Source organism: Brugia malayi (genome assembly GCF_000002995.4).
Source record: "Brugia malayi strain FR3 genome assembly, contig: Bm_v4_ChrX_scaffold_001, whole genome shotgun sequence".
Classification (NCBI taxonomy): domain Eukaryota; kingdom Metazoa; phylum Nematoda; class Chromadorea; order Rhabditida; family Onchocercidae; genus Brugia; species Brugia malayi.
Window position 1 is genome coordinate 1,624,606 of NW_025062479.1, and position 19,325 is coordinate 1,643,930.

A 19,325-nucleotide genomic window follows, 5' to 3' on the forward strand; every position below is an offset into this window, starting at 1 on the left:
AATTTACTCACATAATTTCTAAATAAATTGAAAATTTTGAAAAATAATTGAGGAAATAGTTCGAAAATTGAATTAAAATTACTGAAATAAAGTATTGGATAAGCATTGGTTTCTCTTCGTCATTGCATTTTTTTTTTTAGCATCCCAAAACTATGTAAAATATTGTCATTACTTGCTAATTTGAATTATGAAAACTTTAAAAAGATAATTGGGAAAATATTGACTAAGAAATTTAACAAATAATGTTGAATTTTATAAGAAAAAAAAAGAACACGAGAGATGATTAGTATTAAATTTAAGCTTTGTTTATAAACGGATTATTTTAATGAATGTAAAATGTACTATTTCAGTATTTTTCAACTTCTATTTGCTATTATCCTTCTACTACAATTTCATTATAATTCATTAGCATATTTTAATGATTATAATTAAAGTAAAAAGTAATCAAAAATATTTCTCATTGCTATGTAAACGAAAATTTAGGAAAAAAAAAGTATATTAAGTGTAATTACAGTGAATTTGTTGTTATCATTTGTATAATGATAAACGCATAATTCAGCTTTATTAATTTAATACCAGTAAAAAAAGAAAAAAAAAAAAAAGGAAATAGATTTACAATCAAATTTTTTAAAAAATCACTGAATGAGTTACAAAACACTTTTTTTTTAAAAAAAATTGGGCACTATCATGATACAATTATTCAGTATCATATCACAGAATATTAAGAAAAAAAAAAAGGATGAGAAGAAAATGTTTAAGTTTTTAAAAGGTTAACTGAAATAAATTCAAATGTTTTAAGGAATTTTTAAGGAGTTTTAGGTGGTGGAAAAAAAGGAAAGAAAATTTTTCTTACAAACAAATTGCAGAAAAAAAAAAAAAAAATTCAATGAACAAAAAATTTTTGGCTTCTATAAAAATTTGTAAATAGAAATAAAAAAAAATATTATTAAAAAATTGTGATAGCTGAATTTTCAACTTTTTTTTATAATGAAAAAAAAAAAAATGGTCAAAATTCTTGGTAGAGAAAAGGAAAAAAGAAAAATATTTAATTTTTGCCATGGCTGTAGAAGTAGAGGTGATAAATGATAAAAATTTTAATACATAATTAGATTTTTCAGTATATGTGAGGATCTTCATGCCAATGACGTAACATTCGATCATTTGTGCCAGTCGTATAATTATATCGATTATAATTACTACCAGTTGATCCAGGTGTTGTTAAAGCAGCTGAAATAAACTTTAATCAATTGCAGATCTCTCTCCCTCCCTCTCTCTCTCTCTCTCTCTCTCACACACACAAACACATATCAATGATTATAATTAATATGAAGTAATTAGCATTAAAATTAGATTTTCAAATTGAAATATTCAATTTAAAAATGAAAAGTTTGTTTATTTTTATAAAATTTGAAATGAAATTTTTTTACCCGTATATTTCCTATATTGTGATGAAAATGGATCACGCGTAATAAGCGTAGGTGCAAGATGAGATGATGGATATACACCATAAACTTTATCCGTAAAACCATACCTGAAATAATTTTTGCATAATAAAATTATAATTTAATTTTTCAAATTTTTACACATAAACAAACACACAAAAAAAAAAAGAAAGAAATGATCGATTAAAAATTTTCAACTAAATTAATTGTTTTAATTGTTTATATTATTATACCTTGCTGAAGTTGTTGTTGTTGTTGGAAAATTAGCATAATCAAGATGTGCATGTTGAGAGGGTGATGGAATTACACTTTCCTTACTTTTTCGAAAAAGTGATTTAATCTTATCAATGGGTGATGATGGTCTCTTAAAATCTGTTTCCAATCTAAAATGTCATTTATTAATTTGAAAAAAGCAAACAACAAAAAAAAAAAAGAAGAAAATTTTTGAACATATTTAAATATAATGAATATTTATTACTAATTCATCAACTATCATTTTATTTCAAGAATAAATTTCAATTATATTTTTAAAATACAAATATGTATGACTAACCCTGCAACTGTAATTTTACCATCTGGCCCAAGGCGCATTTCTGTTGTTCGTCGTCTTCCAAGTGCCAAAAAAAGTGAACGTTTCTTAGCAGCTTTTGATTGCTCATCCTTTGAAATTTTACCTAAAATATTGTTTTTTAATTTAATTATAAAAAAAATAATTGTAAAATGTAATTTAAAATAAAATTAGAGCAAAACTATAACAAATTATTGTAAAATACACTTTCATAACAAATATTGTTAACAATATCAGCGCATAATTAGTGAAATCATTGATAATATTCATTTCTTTATTTTTTTCCTGATTTTTTTTTCTTTGTTGAAGCAAATTAATTCCAACATTTAAAGTATCTGTTTGCTAAATTTGAAATATTTGTTTTCTGTTGAATTAATGCACTTTTTTTTACCGCTAATAAATGACTTTTTAAGAAGACTTTATTTGCCGTAAACTTTTTCAAAACTTCAAAATTGCTCAAAAAAAAGATATATCAAAGAAACAATTCAAATATCTATTCTTTAATTTATATTCTAACCTTATTTAATCATAATTTTATGTTAAAAACAAATAAGTGCTATAGAAAACATTTAAAATACCACTTAAAAAGAACTTAAATTATTTAAAGCAAATAATACAATAACCAAATATAATTTCATGAAAAAAAAAAAAGTAGGTAATATACCAGAAGTTGTAGATGTTTGATCTTTTCCTCCAACTATTCCTTGACTGCTTCCCGTAGATGATATTTCGGCTGATGCACGGCTATCATTTTCTGTATTCTAGAAAATTTTGAACATAATATAAAATTTGTTTATTTCATTTAAAAATTTTCACTAATATGTGTATATTTATATTTATTTACTTATTTATTTAAGAAGCGCACATACAGAATAATAGAACAGTGATAACATTATTTATTATTTAATTATACCTTTATACTGAATTATATATAATTTGAAATACAATTATACAAATTAATACAATTTATCATGATCAATTCAATTGCTAATTAAACTAGGACAAAGAAAAAATAAATTAAATATTTTGAATTTAAATGTCTAAATATTTAGATTAATTAAATATTATGAAAATGAAAAAGATTCTCATAAATGTTAATTTATCATCAAATTCTATTTTATACAAAATAACAGATAAAGCATAAAAAAAAAAAACAGTATAATGATAAGATTATAGGATGATTTTCTACAAAAGACAATAGCTAATTGCCTATGCTACAAATAATCTGGTTGTCGATCATTGATAAAGGAAACTCTGAATCTTGTCGTACTTTTAGCTTCGCTACCACTGACATACTGAAGGTTTTATTTTAACAAACTAATCTGATGTATCTAATTGATTTTTCTTAATTACTCTATTGTAATTTTTTTTTTTTTCAAAATTTTTTTTCGTCATTTATTTTATTTACATTTTCTTTTTTTGCAGAAACAAAAAAGTCATACAAAATTTTCTATCTCATGCAGTATGTATAATTTGCAATTTAAAATAGCTTTGAAATATTATAATGTTAAATCAAAACAAAAAAAAAGAGTTAAATGAAATTTACCTGTTTATTTTTTAAAATACCACGTGTTGGCAATTTGTTGTGATCTGGTTCATGCGGTGTTGATCCTCGAATAGATGATGTATCGTGAAAATTAACATAACTATATTCACCCTTATCACCAGTATTTAAGTCAGATGTTGTTGTCATGAAATTTCGAAAACCTATAAAAAAAAAAAAAAAAAAAAAAAAAAAAAAAATGTAACAACAAATTTGTCTATTTTTTGTAAATAATAATTTATTAAATAAAATAAGTGATAGAAAAGAAAAAGTAATAAATTATATTATATTAATTTCAATTATAAAAAAAAAAAAAAAAATTCAGTCGTTCTTGACTTCATATAACTAATTTTTGTATAAAATTTTTCTGAAAAAAAAAAAATAATAAAACAAACCAAAATAATCAATGTCATCTTGACGTAATGCACTTCTTTCCATACTATTTGAACGACCATATATGCGACGTGTTGAATCACCGAGAACTGACGCAATATGACGTGTTACTGGTCGATAACGATGTGAACCAACTAAAATATTTCGATAAATGAAATTTAAATTAAAGCAATAAATTATATCAAGAAAGGAGAACTTTTTCAAGAGATAAATTTAAGAATTAATAAAAGCATTTAAATTAATTCATTATTTGTTATTCATTGTAAGTGTTAAAATATAATCATTATTTCTATCATTAATTTGAAATTTGATCGTTTTTTTTTTCAAACAAAAGAAAAAACTGCCTAATTTTTTAATTCAAAAAATTGAAGAAAGCATGAAGAGCGTTTTATTTCAGCTTATTAAAATCATAAAAATGATAAAAAGAATAAACTGAGAAAATAACCATTTGATGATTCATGATTTGTTTGATTTTGAATACTAGGCATTATTTCACTATTATGTGTAGCTGTAAAAAACAAAAAAAAAAATAAATTTTTTTTAAAAAAAAGATTTCAAAAAAAAAATGAAAAAAAGAAATAAAAGAATTTCTTCATTTATTTACTGATACATTAAAATATTTTAAGAAATTTTCATAAAAAAACAAATAAAATAACTTACTTCCACTATCAGTATCATAGGTGTTGTTTCGTCGATACAAATAATTTTCATCATATCGAGATTTATAATCAGTTGTATATGAAGAAATTGGATAATTACTACCTGCTGATGTGCCATTGTACCATGAAGAACCCGTCATACGATACGTTGATGAAGGATGTAAATTACTACGAAAAAAGAATTGTTGTTATTTTTTCCAATTGTATAATTAAATTATATAATTCTTTATGTTGATTAAATTACATTTATCAATGATAAATTAATTGCTAACTTGACTATGAAATAATCTAAATGATACAGAAAATAAGAGTAAAAATTCATTTATTAGGAATAATAAATGAATACTATTTAAAAAATGTTGAGCTAATTTTAGCATTAGCAAAATAATCCTAGTAGTAATAAATTATCAAACTCTAATAAATGATAATTGTATTAATCAAAATATCACTAAAAAATAAATTTTAGCTTAAAATTTCACTGATAACAAATTAAAGAAATGTAAACAAAATTACCTAACAACTGTATTTTTTTCAGCTTCACGTTCAGCTCTTGTCTGATACACATAAAATCTTTTTGGCTCTAATGCCCATGATTGAGGTATTGATGACTGCAAATAAATAAAAATTATATGAAAATATTTCATTCAAATATCATATCATATCACGTCAATCATATCATCTTATATATCGTATATCATAAGATATCATATCATATTACATCGCAAGAGTTTATTATTTTCATAAAACAATATTTATGATTAAAAGAAAGAAGAAAAATGCAAAACCTCATTATCATAACGATTAATATTAGATGAACCAGGTGTAGCAAATTTGCTTACATTAGTAGTAGTTCCAGCATATCTAAAAATTTTTAAAGTTTTAAAATAAAATTTAACAAATAAAGGTAATTTCTTTTTTTTCAGCTCAATAAATGAAATAATAGATTTTGCATTGTTTCATCCACATAGAATCTCAATTTTAATAATATAACCTAATCCAATACAAAATACTTTTTTTTTTTTTTAAATAAAAAATTTAATGAAATATTTAGGTAATATTAGAGAGAGTATGATGAATAAATTTACAAATCAGGTCGATCAGGTGAAAGGTCATGCGCTGATTTTGACTTTCGTTTATCATCTCGTGCTACATACAAATTATAATTTAATCCCTAAAAAATAAATTAATTAATCAAAAAAATATTTTTTGTATTATTTGCAAAAAAAATAAAAAAATATTATTTATATTATTTTCAAAGTGACTGAATATAATAATAATAATAATAATAATAATAATAATAATAATAATAATAATAATAATAATAATAATAATGAAGTAAAGTATAAAAATGAACAATATTAAGTGATACCGGTGAAGCTGTATCTTTTTCTGTTGTCTTTTTAAAATTCTCGTCATTATTATAACGTGTATTTTGTCCATAAATAGTTGAATTTGGATATCCTGAAATATTTATTTTAATAGAAAATTTTCTCCTGAAATTAGACATCCATTAAAGAATCTTTATTTCTCCTGAAATTAGGCATTCATTAAATCAAAAAAAAAAAATTCTTGCAAAAATTTTTGCTACACTTATATTTTTTTAAATTGATTTAGGCTAATATGCATTGGTCAAAATTTTTGCCATTTAATTCACTTAAAAAATAAAAAGGATCAGTTAGATATAGATCAATTGGATAATAAAGTACAATCAATAATTACTAAATCAGATCAAATGAATATACCTGATGTACGAGTCCATGATAATCCAACGGGATCATTATTTGTTACAGCCATTGTATGACCTGCAAAAAATTTTAATTTCAATAGTTAGTAAAATTAAAAAAAAAAGTTAAAATTTAATTTTATGCTTTTATCTCCTACAACCATAAAAATTCCATCAATAAATAAACACACAGTCAATAATAATTGCAAATAATTAAAATCTGAAATAATTTTTTTTCGAAAAGAAATATTTTATTATTATTTTTTAGTTTTGCTTAACTTGAAATTACCAGTAGTTAATCGGCTAGGCGTCATTTCGTCACGATGATCAGCAATGCTAAAACAATTTCAAATAGTTGAAAAAATTAGAAAAACATTTGTTTAAAAAAAAAAAAATATAAATTCCATTTTAGTCCAAACTTACCAGAAATAAAATATTTTAAAGTTTTCATTATATAAATCATCAAGTTATGGTTCAAGAGAAACAATGAAATTTTGATCATGGAAAATAGTTATCTACTGATAATTTTCAAATTAAGATCCTTCCTAAAATTATTTGCGATTAAATTAACTAAAATTACATTACAGAAACAATACAATTTCAAAACCTACATTCACAATTATTTTACTGCCAACTTTTTTAATTTTATTTGTTAAAAAAAAGACATTCATAACAACATTTAATTTATAACTTTTTCTTTTGTTCTTTTTTTCACTCTTTTCTTTCGATATGCATGTTAAGTTTATTACCTTTAATTTCAATTCAATAACATATTGACATGTATTACAAAAATTGAGCATAAATGCACTTTTGAAAGCACATTTTCTTATTTCTCAACCAAATTTAACCAATTAGTTGATTTGATTAATTAGCAACTCTAACACACTGCAAAATTTAATATTTTAAAATTAACAATTATTAAATATTTTGACAAAACTACAAACTGTTAAAGGAAAAAATAATAAAAAAAAAAAGCATTGTGTTAAGCTAATCTTACCTCTTCAAAACATTTTCGGAAACATCAATGGTACGATTTCGTCGTCGACGATCCCAATTATGACGTTGTAAAAATGAGATAGCTCCATCATTTGATGATGGCATAGCTAATGACCGATTACTAAAAGTTAGCATAAAAATCAAAAATTAAAAAAAAAAAAAGGGAAAAAAAAATTGACCGGAAAAATTTTTTTTTTTTTTCATTTGTTGCTTATCAATCTTTATCATATAAGCAATTGAATAGCACATTGCTGAAAACATTAACAAAAAAAAAAGAAACAAATAAATAAAAGGGGAAAATAATAAATTTTATTTGAGAAGCTGTAATAAGCATGTAAGTAGCAAAAATATTTTGTGTATTAAAAATCAATTAATAATTGAAATGAATGAATTTGTTGAATGCATGCTCAATATGATTAAACAGTAACAATAAGAAATTAAATGAAACAAAAAAAAAAAAAAAGAAATCATTTCAATTTTACAAATGAGAAAAAAAAATTTTTAATTGAAAGATAAGCGAAAGAAACAAACCCTAATTTAATTGGTTTACTTGTTTTTTTTGTCGTTGATAGTACATCCTTTCTAATACATTCATCCTTAACTTTCAATTTCGTTTTAATAATCATTTAAAAAAATAAAAAAAAAAAAAAAATAGATTTCCTATTAAAAACAAGAAACACCAAAATTGATCAGTTAGAAATTTTTGTAATTTCATAAAATTATTTCCATGTTACATTTCAATTTCATTTTTTTTTTATAGTCTTAAATTAGTGGAATTTCATTTTCCTTTTAATAATTATTACCTGCAAATTTTTTTTTTTTACTGCTGTTCTTTTAATATTAAATGCTTCAACAATACCTGATATTTTGCATCGTTTGTTACAATATTTGCTTCCAAATTGATTGCTTGTGGTTTTCGTTTTTCAGTTTCAACTATACAAAAGAAAAACAATAATTTTTAGCAATATTTCAAACTATAAAAATTGTAGCAAATAATTAAATGTTATTAAATGCAAAGAAATTATAAATTTTAACATTTGAAATTATCTTACAAAAATTTTAAATTAATTTTTTTTTTTTTCTAAAATGATATTCATATACATACCTGATTGTTTATTTGATAACACTTTGTTTGCCTCACTTTCTTCACTACTTTCTTCTTCATCACTTTCCTCATTTTCATCCTCTTCATTTTCCTCATCTTCATCACTTTCTGATTCAGAAGCTTCATTATCCAATTTAATTACATTTGGTGGTGACCTTGGTGGTACCGAACAAACTCTACTGCAAATTTATCAACATTATTATCATTTATCATTGTTATTATTATTATATTAGCATTGCTACCTACTACTGTTATTAAATTATTCATAAACTTTTATCACTTAAATAAATTTCAAAAGCAAACAAGAAAAAAAGAAAGAAAAAAGGGTAAATTAACAAATTAAATATTACCTTGCAACTTCAGCTGATGCTTCAGTGCTTGTAACCATAACATCTGGATCCTGTGTTCGTAGCCAATTTTTGACAATTTTTTTGCCAAGCCTACCCGGAATATCATCGCCGCTATCATCAATCGGTTTTGGATATGTCATAATATATTTCTTTGCCTATAAAAATACAATTATTTTTATTCTTTATTATTTCTTTTCTTTTTATTTAAAAATTTGATGAATGAAATATATTACTTATTAATATTATTCATTCATAAAATAATAAATGAAAAAATTAATATAAATAAATTAAAATTATAAAGACAACTTAAAATAAAAAAGGAAAAAAGCACTGTATTAATAATCAGAGAGAGGATCTTAAATCTTGAGTTATTTAAGGAAAAAAATAAATAGAATATTTGCTATGCACTTTTATTAGAATGTTTAAAATATTTAGCAATTTTCATATATAATATATTCAAAATTTAATAAAATATATATAGAAAATCTGACCAATAAAATAAGAAAAACTTTTTTTTTTTTTTAAAAAAAAAAAGAAAAAAGAAAAGATAAAAGAATGGAAAAAAAAAGTGCCTTATCAAAGAGGAATAAGGAACGTTCGACGGTTGGTTGGGGTCCACCGATACGTCGATGTGGTAAGGTTGGACTTTCACATTCCGTTGATACACCACGACCGTATAACTCTACTTTATTATGCTACAATCCAAATAATTTTCTTTATTTAAATAATTTGATTTAAAAAGAAAAAAAATCTATATTTTCTCATTTCTTTTATCTTAGTCTTTTTTTTTCTTTTTGCTTCTTTCAATCTTTTAAACTCTTATCAAAATTACCAATACTTTTTATAAATGAATAATAATTTAATTAATGGTTAAATTTATTTAATTTAACATTAGTAATATTTCAATGTCTTCCTTTTTTTTGTTTTTTTTTGTCTAAAAAAATAAAATGAAATAAAAATTTAATTTTATAAACCTGATATTTTCCTTTACTTTGTCGTTTTGCTAAGCCTCGATCGAATGCATCAACAAACTGTGGTGCAACATTTTTCATATGTGGATCTGGTGGTGGATTATGCTCACCTGAATCACCAAGATTTTCCTCTGATATAGCTGTACGATATGAACCATTTCCTTCATCTTCAATCTTAAAATAATTAAAATAAATTCATATTTCAAATAATAAATATTATTTAAGTAAATTACAAAAAATATCAATTATTAAATGTATTTGCCACCTATTTTACTAGAGACTATTGATAATTTGAAAGATGCTTGACAAATAATTTTAATCAATTAATAATCATTTTGAATTTACCTAAAATTTTCATCATTTTCTTTCTTTCTTCTTGCACTACAAGTCAGATAACTCAAATATAAATTAATTACAAATGAAATAAAAAAAATCTTGACTGTAACTGAAGAATTAATAAAAATAATTGCATATTTTATAATATTTTAATATGATAATTATGATATTTTAATATGATAAGCTTTGCTTTCATCTAATCAAACTACCTGTTCCACTTCTTTACCAAGTTCATCAATTTCACTATCACTTTCTTCAACCTCTTCATCATCTTCATCACTGCATTCATCATTTTCCTTCAATGCTTCATCACGATCACGTGAATTTGCATTAGATTGATTTCTATCATTATCAAGAATAATTTCTCCATCACTTTCATCTTCAAATGAGGTATCCTGAAATAATTTGATAAGTCAAAAATCATTATTTTTAACTTATCAATTATAAACATTTAATAAATTAATTTCGCTAAAACTCATCATGTTTACTTTTAAAATTATCGAAAAAAAATTCTTTTTTTTTTTTCATTGTTATCAAAATAAAATGAATCAAATATTAAAAAACAAAACATTAAAAAAAAAAAAAAAAAAAAAAAAACAAAATAAAAAACCTGAACACTTTCTTCTGTAAGTTCATCATTATGAGAGAATGATTGTGGTGTTCCTACATTATGCTCCACATCTTCATCCGGATCAAAACCAACCTTAAAATATAAATATAATACTAAATTTTGCAATAAAAATTTAATTAGAAACAAAAAAAAAAAAAAAAAAAAAAAAAAAAAAAACAGTAGCAATAATGAAATTCATTTCATTATATAGAAATGATTAATTAATATTACCAGCGTAAGGAAATTATATAAAAGTTTTAATGGTTTCATAATTAATTATTCGTAATTAAATGAAGAACCTGAAAAAAAAAAGGAAAAAATATATCAATGTATAGATATTATAAAATTAGTGAAATATTTCTTTCTTTTTTTTTTTCTTTGCTTATTAATTATAATTTTAAAATAATTACTTCTACACTATGCCATGGTCTTTCACCAAAATTTTTCATTTGTCCATTACGTTGTGCTATACCATTTGATTGATATTTTCCGGTTATCCGTTTCTCATCCATTTTTACCGGTGATGTAGTTGTACCTATATCATATGTTTTACTACTTCGTCTTCCCGTTATTCCTACCATTCCACCACCAATTGATGTTGTTGTTCCTCCAACTGTTTGTCGTTTAATTAATTCCTTTAATTAAATTAAATTTATTTTCATAATTTAATTATTACATAAATCATTGAAATAATTATAATAATTAGTATATAACAATTAGTAATCTAATGAATGGAATATTTTTTTTTTTTTGTCCTTTTTATTTCTTATTATCTTAACACTAAAACTGTGTAAAAAAAAAAAAAAAAAAAAATTGTATGTTATTCTATTCTTCTCAAATTTTTTCAGATTTTTTCTTTTTCATCTTTTTTTTTTTTTTTTTTTTGTTTTAAGACCTGAGATTGTTGTTGGATTAATTTCGAAGCTTGCTTTTGCACAGATGGCGGTTGTGCTGCAATAATTGATTCCAATAATTCTTTTACCATAGGTCGTGAATCATAAAATGGATGAGCTTTGATACGTGCAACTAATGTCATACTAACCGGTCCTTTCTCCATTTGTTCTAATACCTATAAAACAAAATAAATTCAGTTATTTTCAATGAATTTATAAAATTCATTCGAATTAGCACAACTACGAAATGATAAAAATTAAATAATTACATTGTGTTATTTTAATAAATAAGATAATTTGATAAGTATTAAAAACCGCAATTGTCTATTGGATTTGTTTATTTCGAGAAATAAACATGTATGATAACTATAACAATTCATATAAATAATATTTTACAATAAAATAACACAACATTCTCAGATAATTTGAATAGCTGAAGAAAATTTTCTCAAAGCTATTTCTTCCACTATAATTTAATTAATATAACTTTATCAATTAAAAAAAAAAAAAAAAGGAAAGAAACCTACCTGATTCATAAGCATATTCAATGAATCCATCTCTAATCTCCATGTTTCAGCTGATGGTTTCCTAGATGCTTTAGCAGCTGCAATTACACTTTCAGAATTCAATGGAACAAATGAAGGTTTAGAAGTTTCATTGTTTGCACCGGTTGATATCACACTGAAAATTTGATAGCATAAAAATTAGTCCATTTAAAATTTAAAATAAAAATCATTTGTAATCATTTAATTTAAAATAAATTTAGGCATTCATGAAAACATTCAAAATCAGCTAATGTTTAAATTCTTTTTTTTTTTTTTTTTTTTTTTTTAAATTTGCTACGAAAAAAAAGACGAATAAACACAAATTTTTTGACGCGTAATTCTAGCAATTTTAGAAGCAAACTGAAGAATGTTTTTTATATGTTATTGGAAAATAATAATGTTATCTTTCAAATTGATAAAATAGATAATGACAATCATTATTTCATACCTAATTTTAGAATTTGAAGTAACCGGATCATCAGGTTGTTCCGGACTCAATCTTTCATTTTTGATTATCATTCTGCTACTGCTATTGTCACATCCGCTAACAGTTCCCAATGATGGCTGCTTGAATCGACGAATTTCTTTATTTGCCTGATTCTATTAAAAAAAGTGCAAAATATTGAAAGGAAAAAAAAAAAGAAACAAATAATTGAATTTTATTATCTTCATAAAAAAATGATTTTTTTTTCAAATTCAAGAATGAATAAGAAAAAAAATCAAATTATTTACTATAAATTCTCACTGAATTAGAAATATTTGTTAATTTGTTATCCGTAATATGTGCCTGATTATCTTTGCTTTGTAATCTTGATTCCAATCTTTTAAGTCTTTCCAATGGTTCATAATATGCATCCGGTTCATCCACTGATACTCGTTCTTGTTCTTTTTCCTTATTTAATCGCTAAAATTCATAAGAGAAAAAATACTTTAAAATTAAAACAAAGCAAAAAAAAATTATTTAAAAAAATTTCATAAACATACAGGATCATAACGTAAACTTTTTTCTGCAGCTGTAAGTGTTGGCATTTCGGTGCCATCTGTTCGTCGTGCTTTTGGTGGTTTTATTGGTGAATTTTCAATATATTCTTCAGCTTCTTTACGTCGTCTTCGAAATTCCTCAATTTTAAGTCTGCAAAAATATTTGAAAATAATTTACAATTGTATATATTAGAATGCAATCGTTATAATAATGGATCTAAAAAAATATTTAAATTAGATAAAGTAAAAAAAAAAAAAAAGGAGAGAACCTAGTTGAAGGACTTAAATGTCCAAAATCCATGAATACATCAGCTTCGTCGGCTAAATCTTGCACAACCATCGTTTCTGCCCGATCTGTTAATGGTGTATGATCGATAATCTAAAATTTAAATTTGTAATTTTATGTAATACCTTTTTTTTTTTTTTCACCAATCACTATAAGCATTATATGGAATATAAAATGTGTTATTTATGATTTTTGTTAATTACAAAATTAAACGGTTTAAAACCTGATTTTCTGGAAGTTCTTGAATTACAGGCATATTTTCATCCAAATTTAGCCACCAATGACTAGCAATTTCATCAATATCTGCTCGCCTTTCTGGATTCACCCGCAACATATTTCTAATTAACATTGAGGCAGCTAGAAATAAAAAATAATTTAAACCTTATAATATTATTTGCTAATTCGTTTATAAAAAATAAATTATTGGAGAAAACAAAAAAAACATCAAACAAGGACAGTAATTAGTGTAAACAAACTTGATGGTGTATCAGGCTCAAAATATGCGCCACGCTTAATTTGTCTAACCATTCGATTGAAATCACGACCATCAAATGGCATTGACCCGTAAACAAGTGTATAGAGAAGAATTCCTAAACTCCAACAATCCACCTATAATTTTATCCTCTTAACTTATCATAATTAGCATACATGAATTTTTGAAATTTCACAATCTTTCAACAATTTCTTTTTCAAATTTTACACTGATGAAAAAATTTTTTTAGACTACAAGATACTTCTCCACTTAATAAATGAAAATAAAACATACATATCATTATAATGTTAATGAAGTAAAAGACATAAATATCAAAAAAAGAAAAGAGAAAAAATATATTTTTAAGAAAAATTTAAATTTACACTTACAGTGAGAATAAATGGATAAATTAAGTTTGGATTAAATACATGAACAAATAAAGTTTCATTTAAATTAAAAAAACAAAACAAAACGAAAAGCAAGCAAAATATGCAAACCTCTGGGCCTCTATACGGTGTACCATTAATGATTTCAGGAGAAGCATAAAGTGGACTGCCACAAAATGTATTCAAGAGTGTTTTGTCGGAAAAATAATTGGACAATCCAAAATCGGCAATTTTTGCATTATTATCCGCATCCAATAAGATATTTTCCAACTTCAAATCTCTATGTGCCACTTTATGCTATAATTTAATAAAATTATAATTTTTTTTTAAAAAAAAAGAAAAAAATAGCAGCAAATTCTTTGGAATATTTTAGTGCCAAAAACTATATAATTTATATTTTAATTTATGCTTAAAAAAGTGTTACCTTATGACAGTAAAGAATAGCAGACGTGATTTGACGAAAAATACGGCGAGCTTCCGGTTCCGGAAGAGATCCAAATGTGCTCACGTAATCGTACAATTCTCCACCACTTGCATACTCCATAACGAGTATTATTTTATCCCTATTTTCAAATACTGAAATTTATTTATTTTTTCTATTAATTTGATTATATATTAATTTACTTTGAACTTGCAATAATTTAAAGTTAAATATTTAAGGAAAGAAAGAGCCTAAAATTAAGCATTTAAAAAATGCTGAACATTTTTCCCTTTCTTTTTTAATTTTTTTTTTTTTAAATTTTCGACAAAAAAAAAAAAAATTATTTTGACAAAAGAAAAAAAGAAACCTTCGAAAATTTGTATGATATTAGGATGATTCAATGCAGACATTATTCTTATTTCTCGTCGAATTCTTACCAGATCTTGCTTATTTTCAATGGCACTCTTTTTAATAAGCTTTACAGCTACCTGAAATTTCTCAAATTTTCAAAAAAAAAAAACAAACAAACAAACGAAAATTACAAATTTAAATTTTGATAAACTAGAAATAAAATTAGAGGTATGGAACAGAAAGAAAAAGAGAGAGAGAGAGAAAAAAAAACCTCTCGTTCAGTTTTGTGATCATAAGCAAGTGATACTTTACCATAGGTACCGGACCCAAGTTTTTTGGTAATTTCAAAACGATGCTTTATTTCGCTTTTTGATCCTCCCGGTAAACCACATAATGGTTGACCTCCTGCAAATAATAAAATAAACAGTCGTCTCAACATTTTTATTATCATTTATTATTATTATCATTATTAATAATAATAGTGGTATTAGTATTAGTACTAATACTAATATTATTATTAGCATTGTTTTAAGGAGGAAAAATTTAAAAAAGGAAAAGAAAAATGCCAAAAAATTATTGAGATTACAACAAATGGAACCGATATATGTGGTTTTTCCTGTTTTTTGCTTAGCTAATTATGATTATTAAAATGTATTAAAATTATTACCATTAAAATGTCGTAATTCTTATGAAGAAAAAAGGTAAATAAATGAACGTTACTAAAGTTATACCTGTATTTATTACTGATAGAAATTAGAACATTCAAACTTTAAAATTTGAAATGAAAAAAGAAAAAACAAATAATCAAAATTATGCAATTGAAAACGAAATACATTCTTTTTTTTTTTTTTTTTTTTCATATTTTCTTCAGCGAATTAGTTCTCTTTTCTACAAAATCATGAAATCCTTTAAAATATATATATATATATATATATATATATAGGTTAATTTAATATCAAAGAGAGAGAGAGAGAGAAAAAAAAAAAGGGAAAAAGATTAGTAATTTAAATCTATTGAAGTTAATTAAATAATATTTATTATCAACCATATTTATCTATTAGCTCTTTATTTCTTCCAAATTCATTGTAACATCATATATCAATTTTTTTTATTTCAATTCTAATTAAATTAGTTATAAACTAATATTTTACGAGAAAAAAAAGAAAAAAAATTAAAAATTACCAAGCATAGAATTTCCGCCCATAATGCCACTACCATATTGATTAGAACGAATTTTACTTGTACTATATTTTGCATTTTTTGTACTACGACTGCTATTACGTGATCCAATGTTACCTGTACCAATCGTCATACCGCCTTGTTACCAATGCGGTTATTCGTCTGTAAAATTAGAAAAAAAAAAAAGATTTAAAATTTATTTAAAAAAAAAAAAAAGATTGAAAATTTGGAAAGAAAAGAGAAAGAAAGGAAGTAACAATAAAGACTATTATTCATGCAATTATTACATAACATTAAATTTTTATAAGAGAGAGAGAGAGAGAGAGAGAGTATCAAGAAAATTGTAATTAACGCAATTATTACATAACATTTAAGTTTATATGTGTAATTTTTAACAAATAATAATGTAATTATGTATTATTATTGCTTTCTTTTTTCTTTTCGTTTTTTTTTTTGTCAATAATCTAAACAATAAAAAAAAAAAACGTTAATTAAATGAAAGATGATATAATTATATGAATTAAACAAGTTTGAACAGTTAAAAATTTTAACCTTTTTTTTTTGATTTTTCTTTTTTTTTTTTTTAACCAGGTATGTTTTATACTATATCATAAAAAATCACTTTGTACTAATCAAATTTATTATGCAATAACATTTAAATGAAATGATAGGAAAGCAGAAAATTAGATGAAATATATTTTAAAAGAAAAGTGAGAAAAAGATAAATGAAAAAAATTAATTAGCGGTAATATAATGCAAAAATAACAAAAAAAAAAAAAAAAAAAACAACAAAAATAGAACTAAAATAAAATAAAGGGAATTTTATAGGTTTGTAATAAAATGATGGATAAAAAATATATGAATTATTTGCAAAATTCAAAATTTAGATTGTTTGCAAAAATCCTACGATTATTTAAAAATTTAATGAAACATTCACAAAATTATATTATGTGAAAAATTCAATTTGTTCGTATCTTGTGATTATTTTGAAAAATGCAATTTATTTACAAATCCTAATATTTATTGATTTTAGCAACATCAATGATGAAAAAGAAAAAATATTAAAATAAACATGAAATTGGATAAATTAAATGGGGAAAAATCGGAGAAGAGAAGAAGAAAGAAGAAAATTTCCTCCTCTCATTTTTGCTTCCCACCTATTCTTCTTATTATTAAATAACAAAAAAAGGAAAAAAAAAGAGAGAGAGAGAGAGAAAAGATTACAAAATTATATAACAGAATGGAAAACGAACTTAAAATGATGCTCAATTGCCTAAAGGAATGATAAAAGATAAAAATGATTTAAAATGCAAAGTGTTGTAATCCAGATGTTCAGCAAAATATTTTTCATTTATTGATCTTGATGCAAAAAAAAAAAAGAAAAAAAGTGATCAAATTCAAATAATTAACCAAATAAATAAATAAACAAACAAACAAATAAATAATGATTTAAGCAGCGTAACAAATTTAAAATGAAATTAGCAAAAGTAGTAACCGAAGAAAAAATTTGAATAAAAGGTTTAATCCAAGTAATTTGCATATAAATTTTCATTTCAACGTTAATGTATACGATATGTAGTTGCATACATATATGCAAATGAGAATATAATTATTAAAAAAAAAAAAAAAAAAAAAATGCAATTTAGAAACATAAATAAAATGAAATTTACAAGACGAAAACATATATCATTGAAGATAACATATCAATACATATATAACTTAACTTTATTCCAACTTAGCACACACACATAAATATGCAAATATTCTTACATACATAAATACGGAAGGGAACATGCGTACACAATAAGTAGCGTACATATATGCAAATGAGGATGCAATTTAGAGATTTAAATGAAATGAAATTTATAATCTGAAAATATATCTTTGAAAATAACATGTCAATAGATACATAACTTGACGCGTACAGACATACACACACACACATAGATAAATACAGGAACATGCGTACACAATAAGTAGTACTAATAATAATGATAATGAAATGGATAGCTGAAACAGCCGTTAGAGCATTTGGTGCAAGCCTGAATCATATGATTTATGTTTATTTCATCCTAGAGCATAGCTTAAGATCATCAATAAGTGTGAGAGGAAGAAATGAAGAGGAATAGATGAAAAAGTATGAGAAAAGGAGAAGAAGAAAAAGAGGAAGTTAAAACTGATTTAAATTTTTCAAAAATTAGGAACAGTTTCTTTTTTTCTTTTTTTTTCTGTGTGCTTTTTGCTTTTTTTCTTCCGGAAACAAAGAAAAAAAGAAATAGGAAAATGAGAGAAAAAAAAAACAATGAACAAAAAATTAATCAATAAATTTAATGTTGATCTAAATTTTAATAAATTTCTTTTTTTGTGTTATTTATATGTTCTTTCTTTCTTTTTTTTTTTTTTTTTTGAATGAATTAACTAAAGTTGTAAATTTTTTCCCTTTTTTTTTTTTTTTTTTTTAAAGAAATGGTTGCTTTTTAATAAAATTCAAAAAGAAAAAAAAAAGAAAGAAAGTAGTGTTAAAATGTTTATGAATGGTTAAAAAAAGACAAAGAATTATTAGCTTTGCAAGTTCATTTCCAATATATTATAATCATTTTCATTCATTTCATTGCTGAATGCCATTTATTAGATTAGTTATATTAATCAAAAAGGTTTGGTTAGCAACAAACATCCATTAAATTCTCTTAATCAAAAACCTAATTATATTTTAATTATACAATATATATTTTTACTAATATCTAAATTTGCTTACTTCAGCTGTATTGTTTATAATGTAACTCATATAAGGAAAAAAGAATTGCTTAATTTTTAAGAAATGATCATCGAACAGTGCTCTTGAAGAATTAAAAATCATTCATAATCATTTACCAAATATAATTAAATACAAATGAAATTTAACTACAAATAAAATATATAAATAATAAAGAAATTTATCAAATGTAATTAAAATTATTTGACGACATAATGAGAAAAATACGCGAAAGAAAAATTATTGTTATTTAAATAAAATCAGCAAAAATTAATATTTAGTAAGAAGAAAAATAAATAAATAATTGAAAGATATCAGTGTTTAAAATGATAAAAATTTTCTTTTCCGCGCTTTGTTTTTCTC

The 19,325-nt window shown here is 23.3% G+C and overlaps 1 protein-coding gene across 2 annotated transcripts; it reads right to left on the reverse strand.

Moving 5' to 3' along the window:
* Nucleotides 1–1,114: 1,114 nt before the first annotated feature.
* Nucleotides 1,115–16,343, reverse strand: Bma-unc-82 (the record flags this gene model as incomplete). Of its 2 annotated transcripts, XM_043073248.1 has the most annotated exons (38): nt 1,115–1,227; nt 1,428–1,531; nt 1,676–1,825; nt 1,996–2,116; nt 2,675–2,771; nt 3,557–3,717; nt 3,949–4,080; nt 4,392–4,454; nt 4,607–4,773; nt 5,119–5,213; nt 5,391–5,466; nt 5,691–5,776; nt 5,975–6,066; nt 6,348–6,407; nt 6,618–6,664; nt 7,326–7,445; nt 7,856–7,920; nt 8,184–8,257; nt 8,430–8,608; nt 8,780–8,934; nt 9,352–9,474; nt 9,754–9,924; nt 10,296–10,481; nt 10,697–10,789; nt 11,107–11,331; nt 11,592–11,765; nt 12,117–12,270; nt 12,583–12,734; nt 12,880–13,038; nt 13,119–13,266; nt 13,385–13,494; nt 13,625–13,758; nt 13,878–14,010; nt 14,371–14,556; nt 14,684–14,835; nt 15,048–15,168; nt 15,303–15,436; nt 16,214–16,343. In XM_043073248.1, the coding sequence occupies 38 exons, from the start codon at nt 16,341–16,343 to the stop codon at nt 1,115–1,117; spliced, it is 4,842 nt and encodes a 1,613-aa protein (XP_042929182.1). The 2 variants fall into 2 exon arrangements, with proteins under 2 accessions (XP_042929182.1, XP_042929183.1); XM_043073249.1 differs by lacking the exon at nt 7,326–7,445.
* Nucleotides 16,344–19,325: the final 2,982 nt, after the last annotated feature.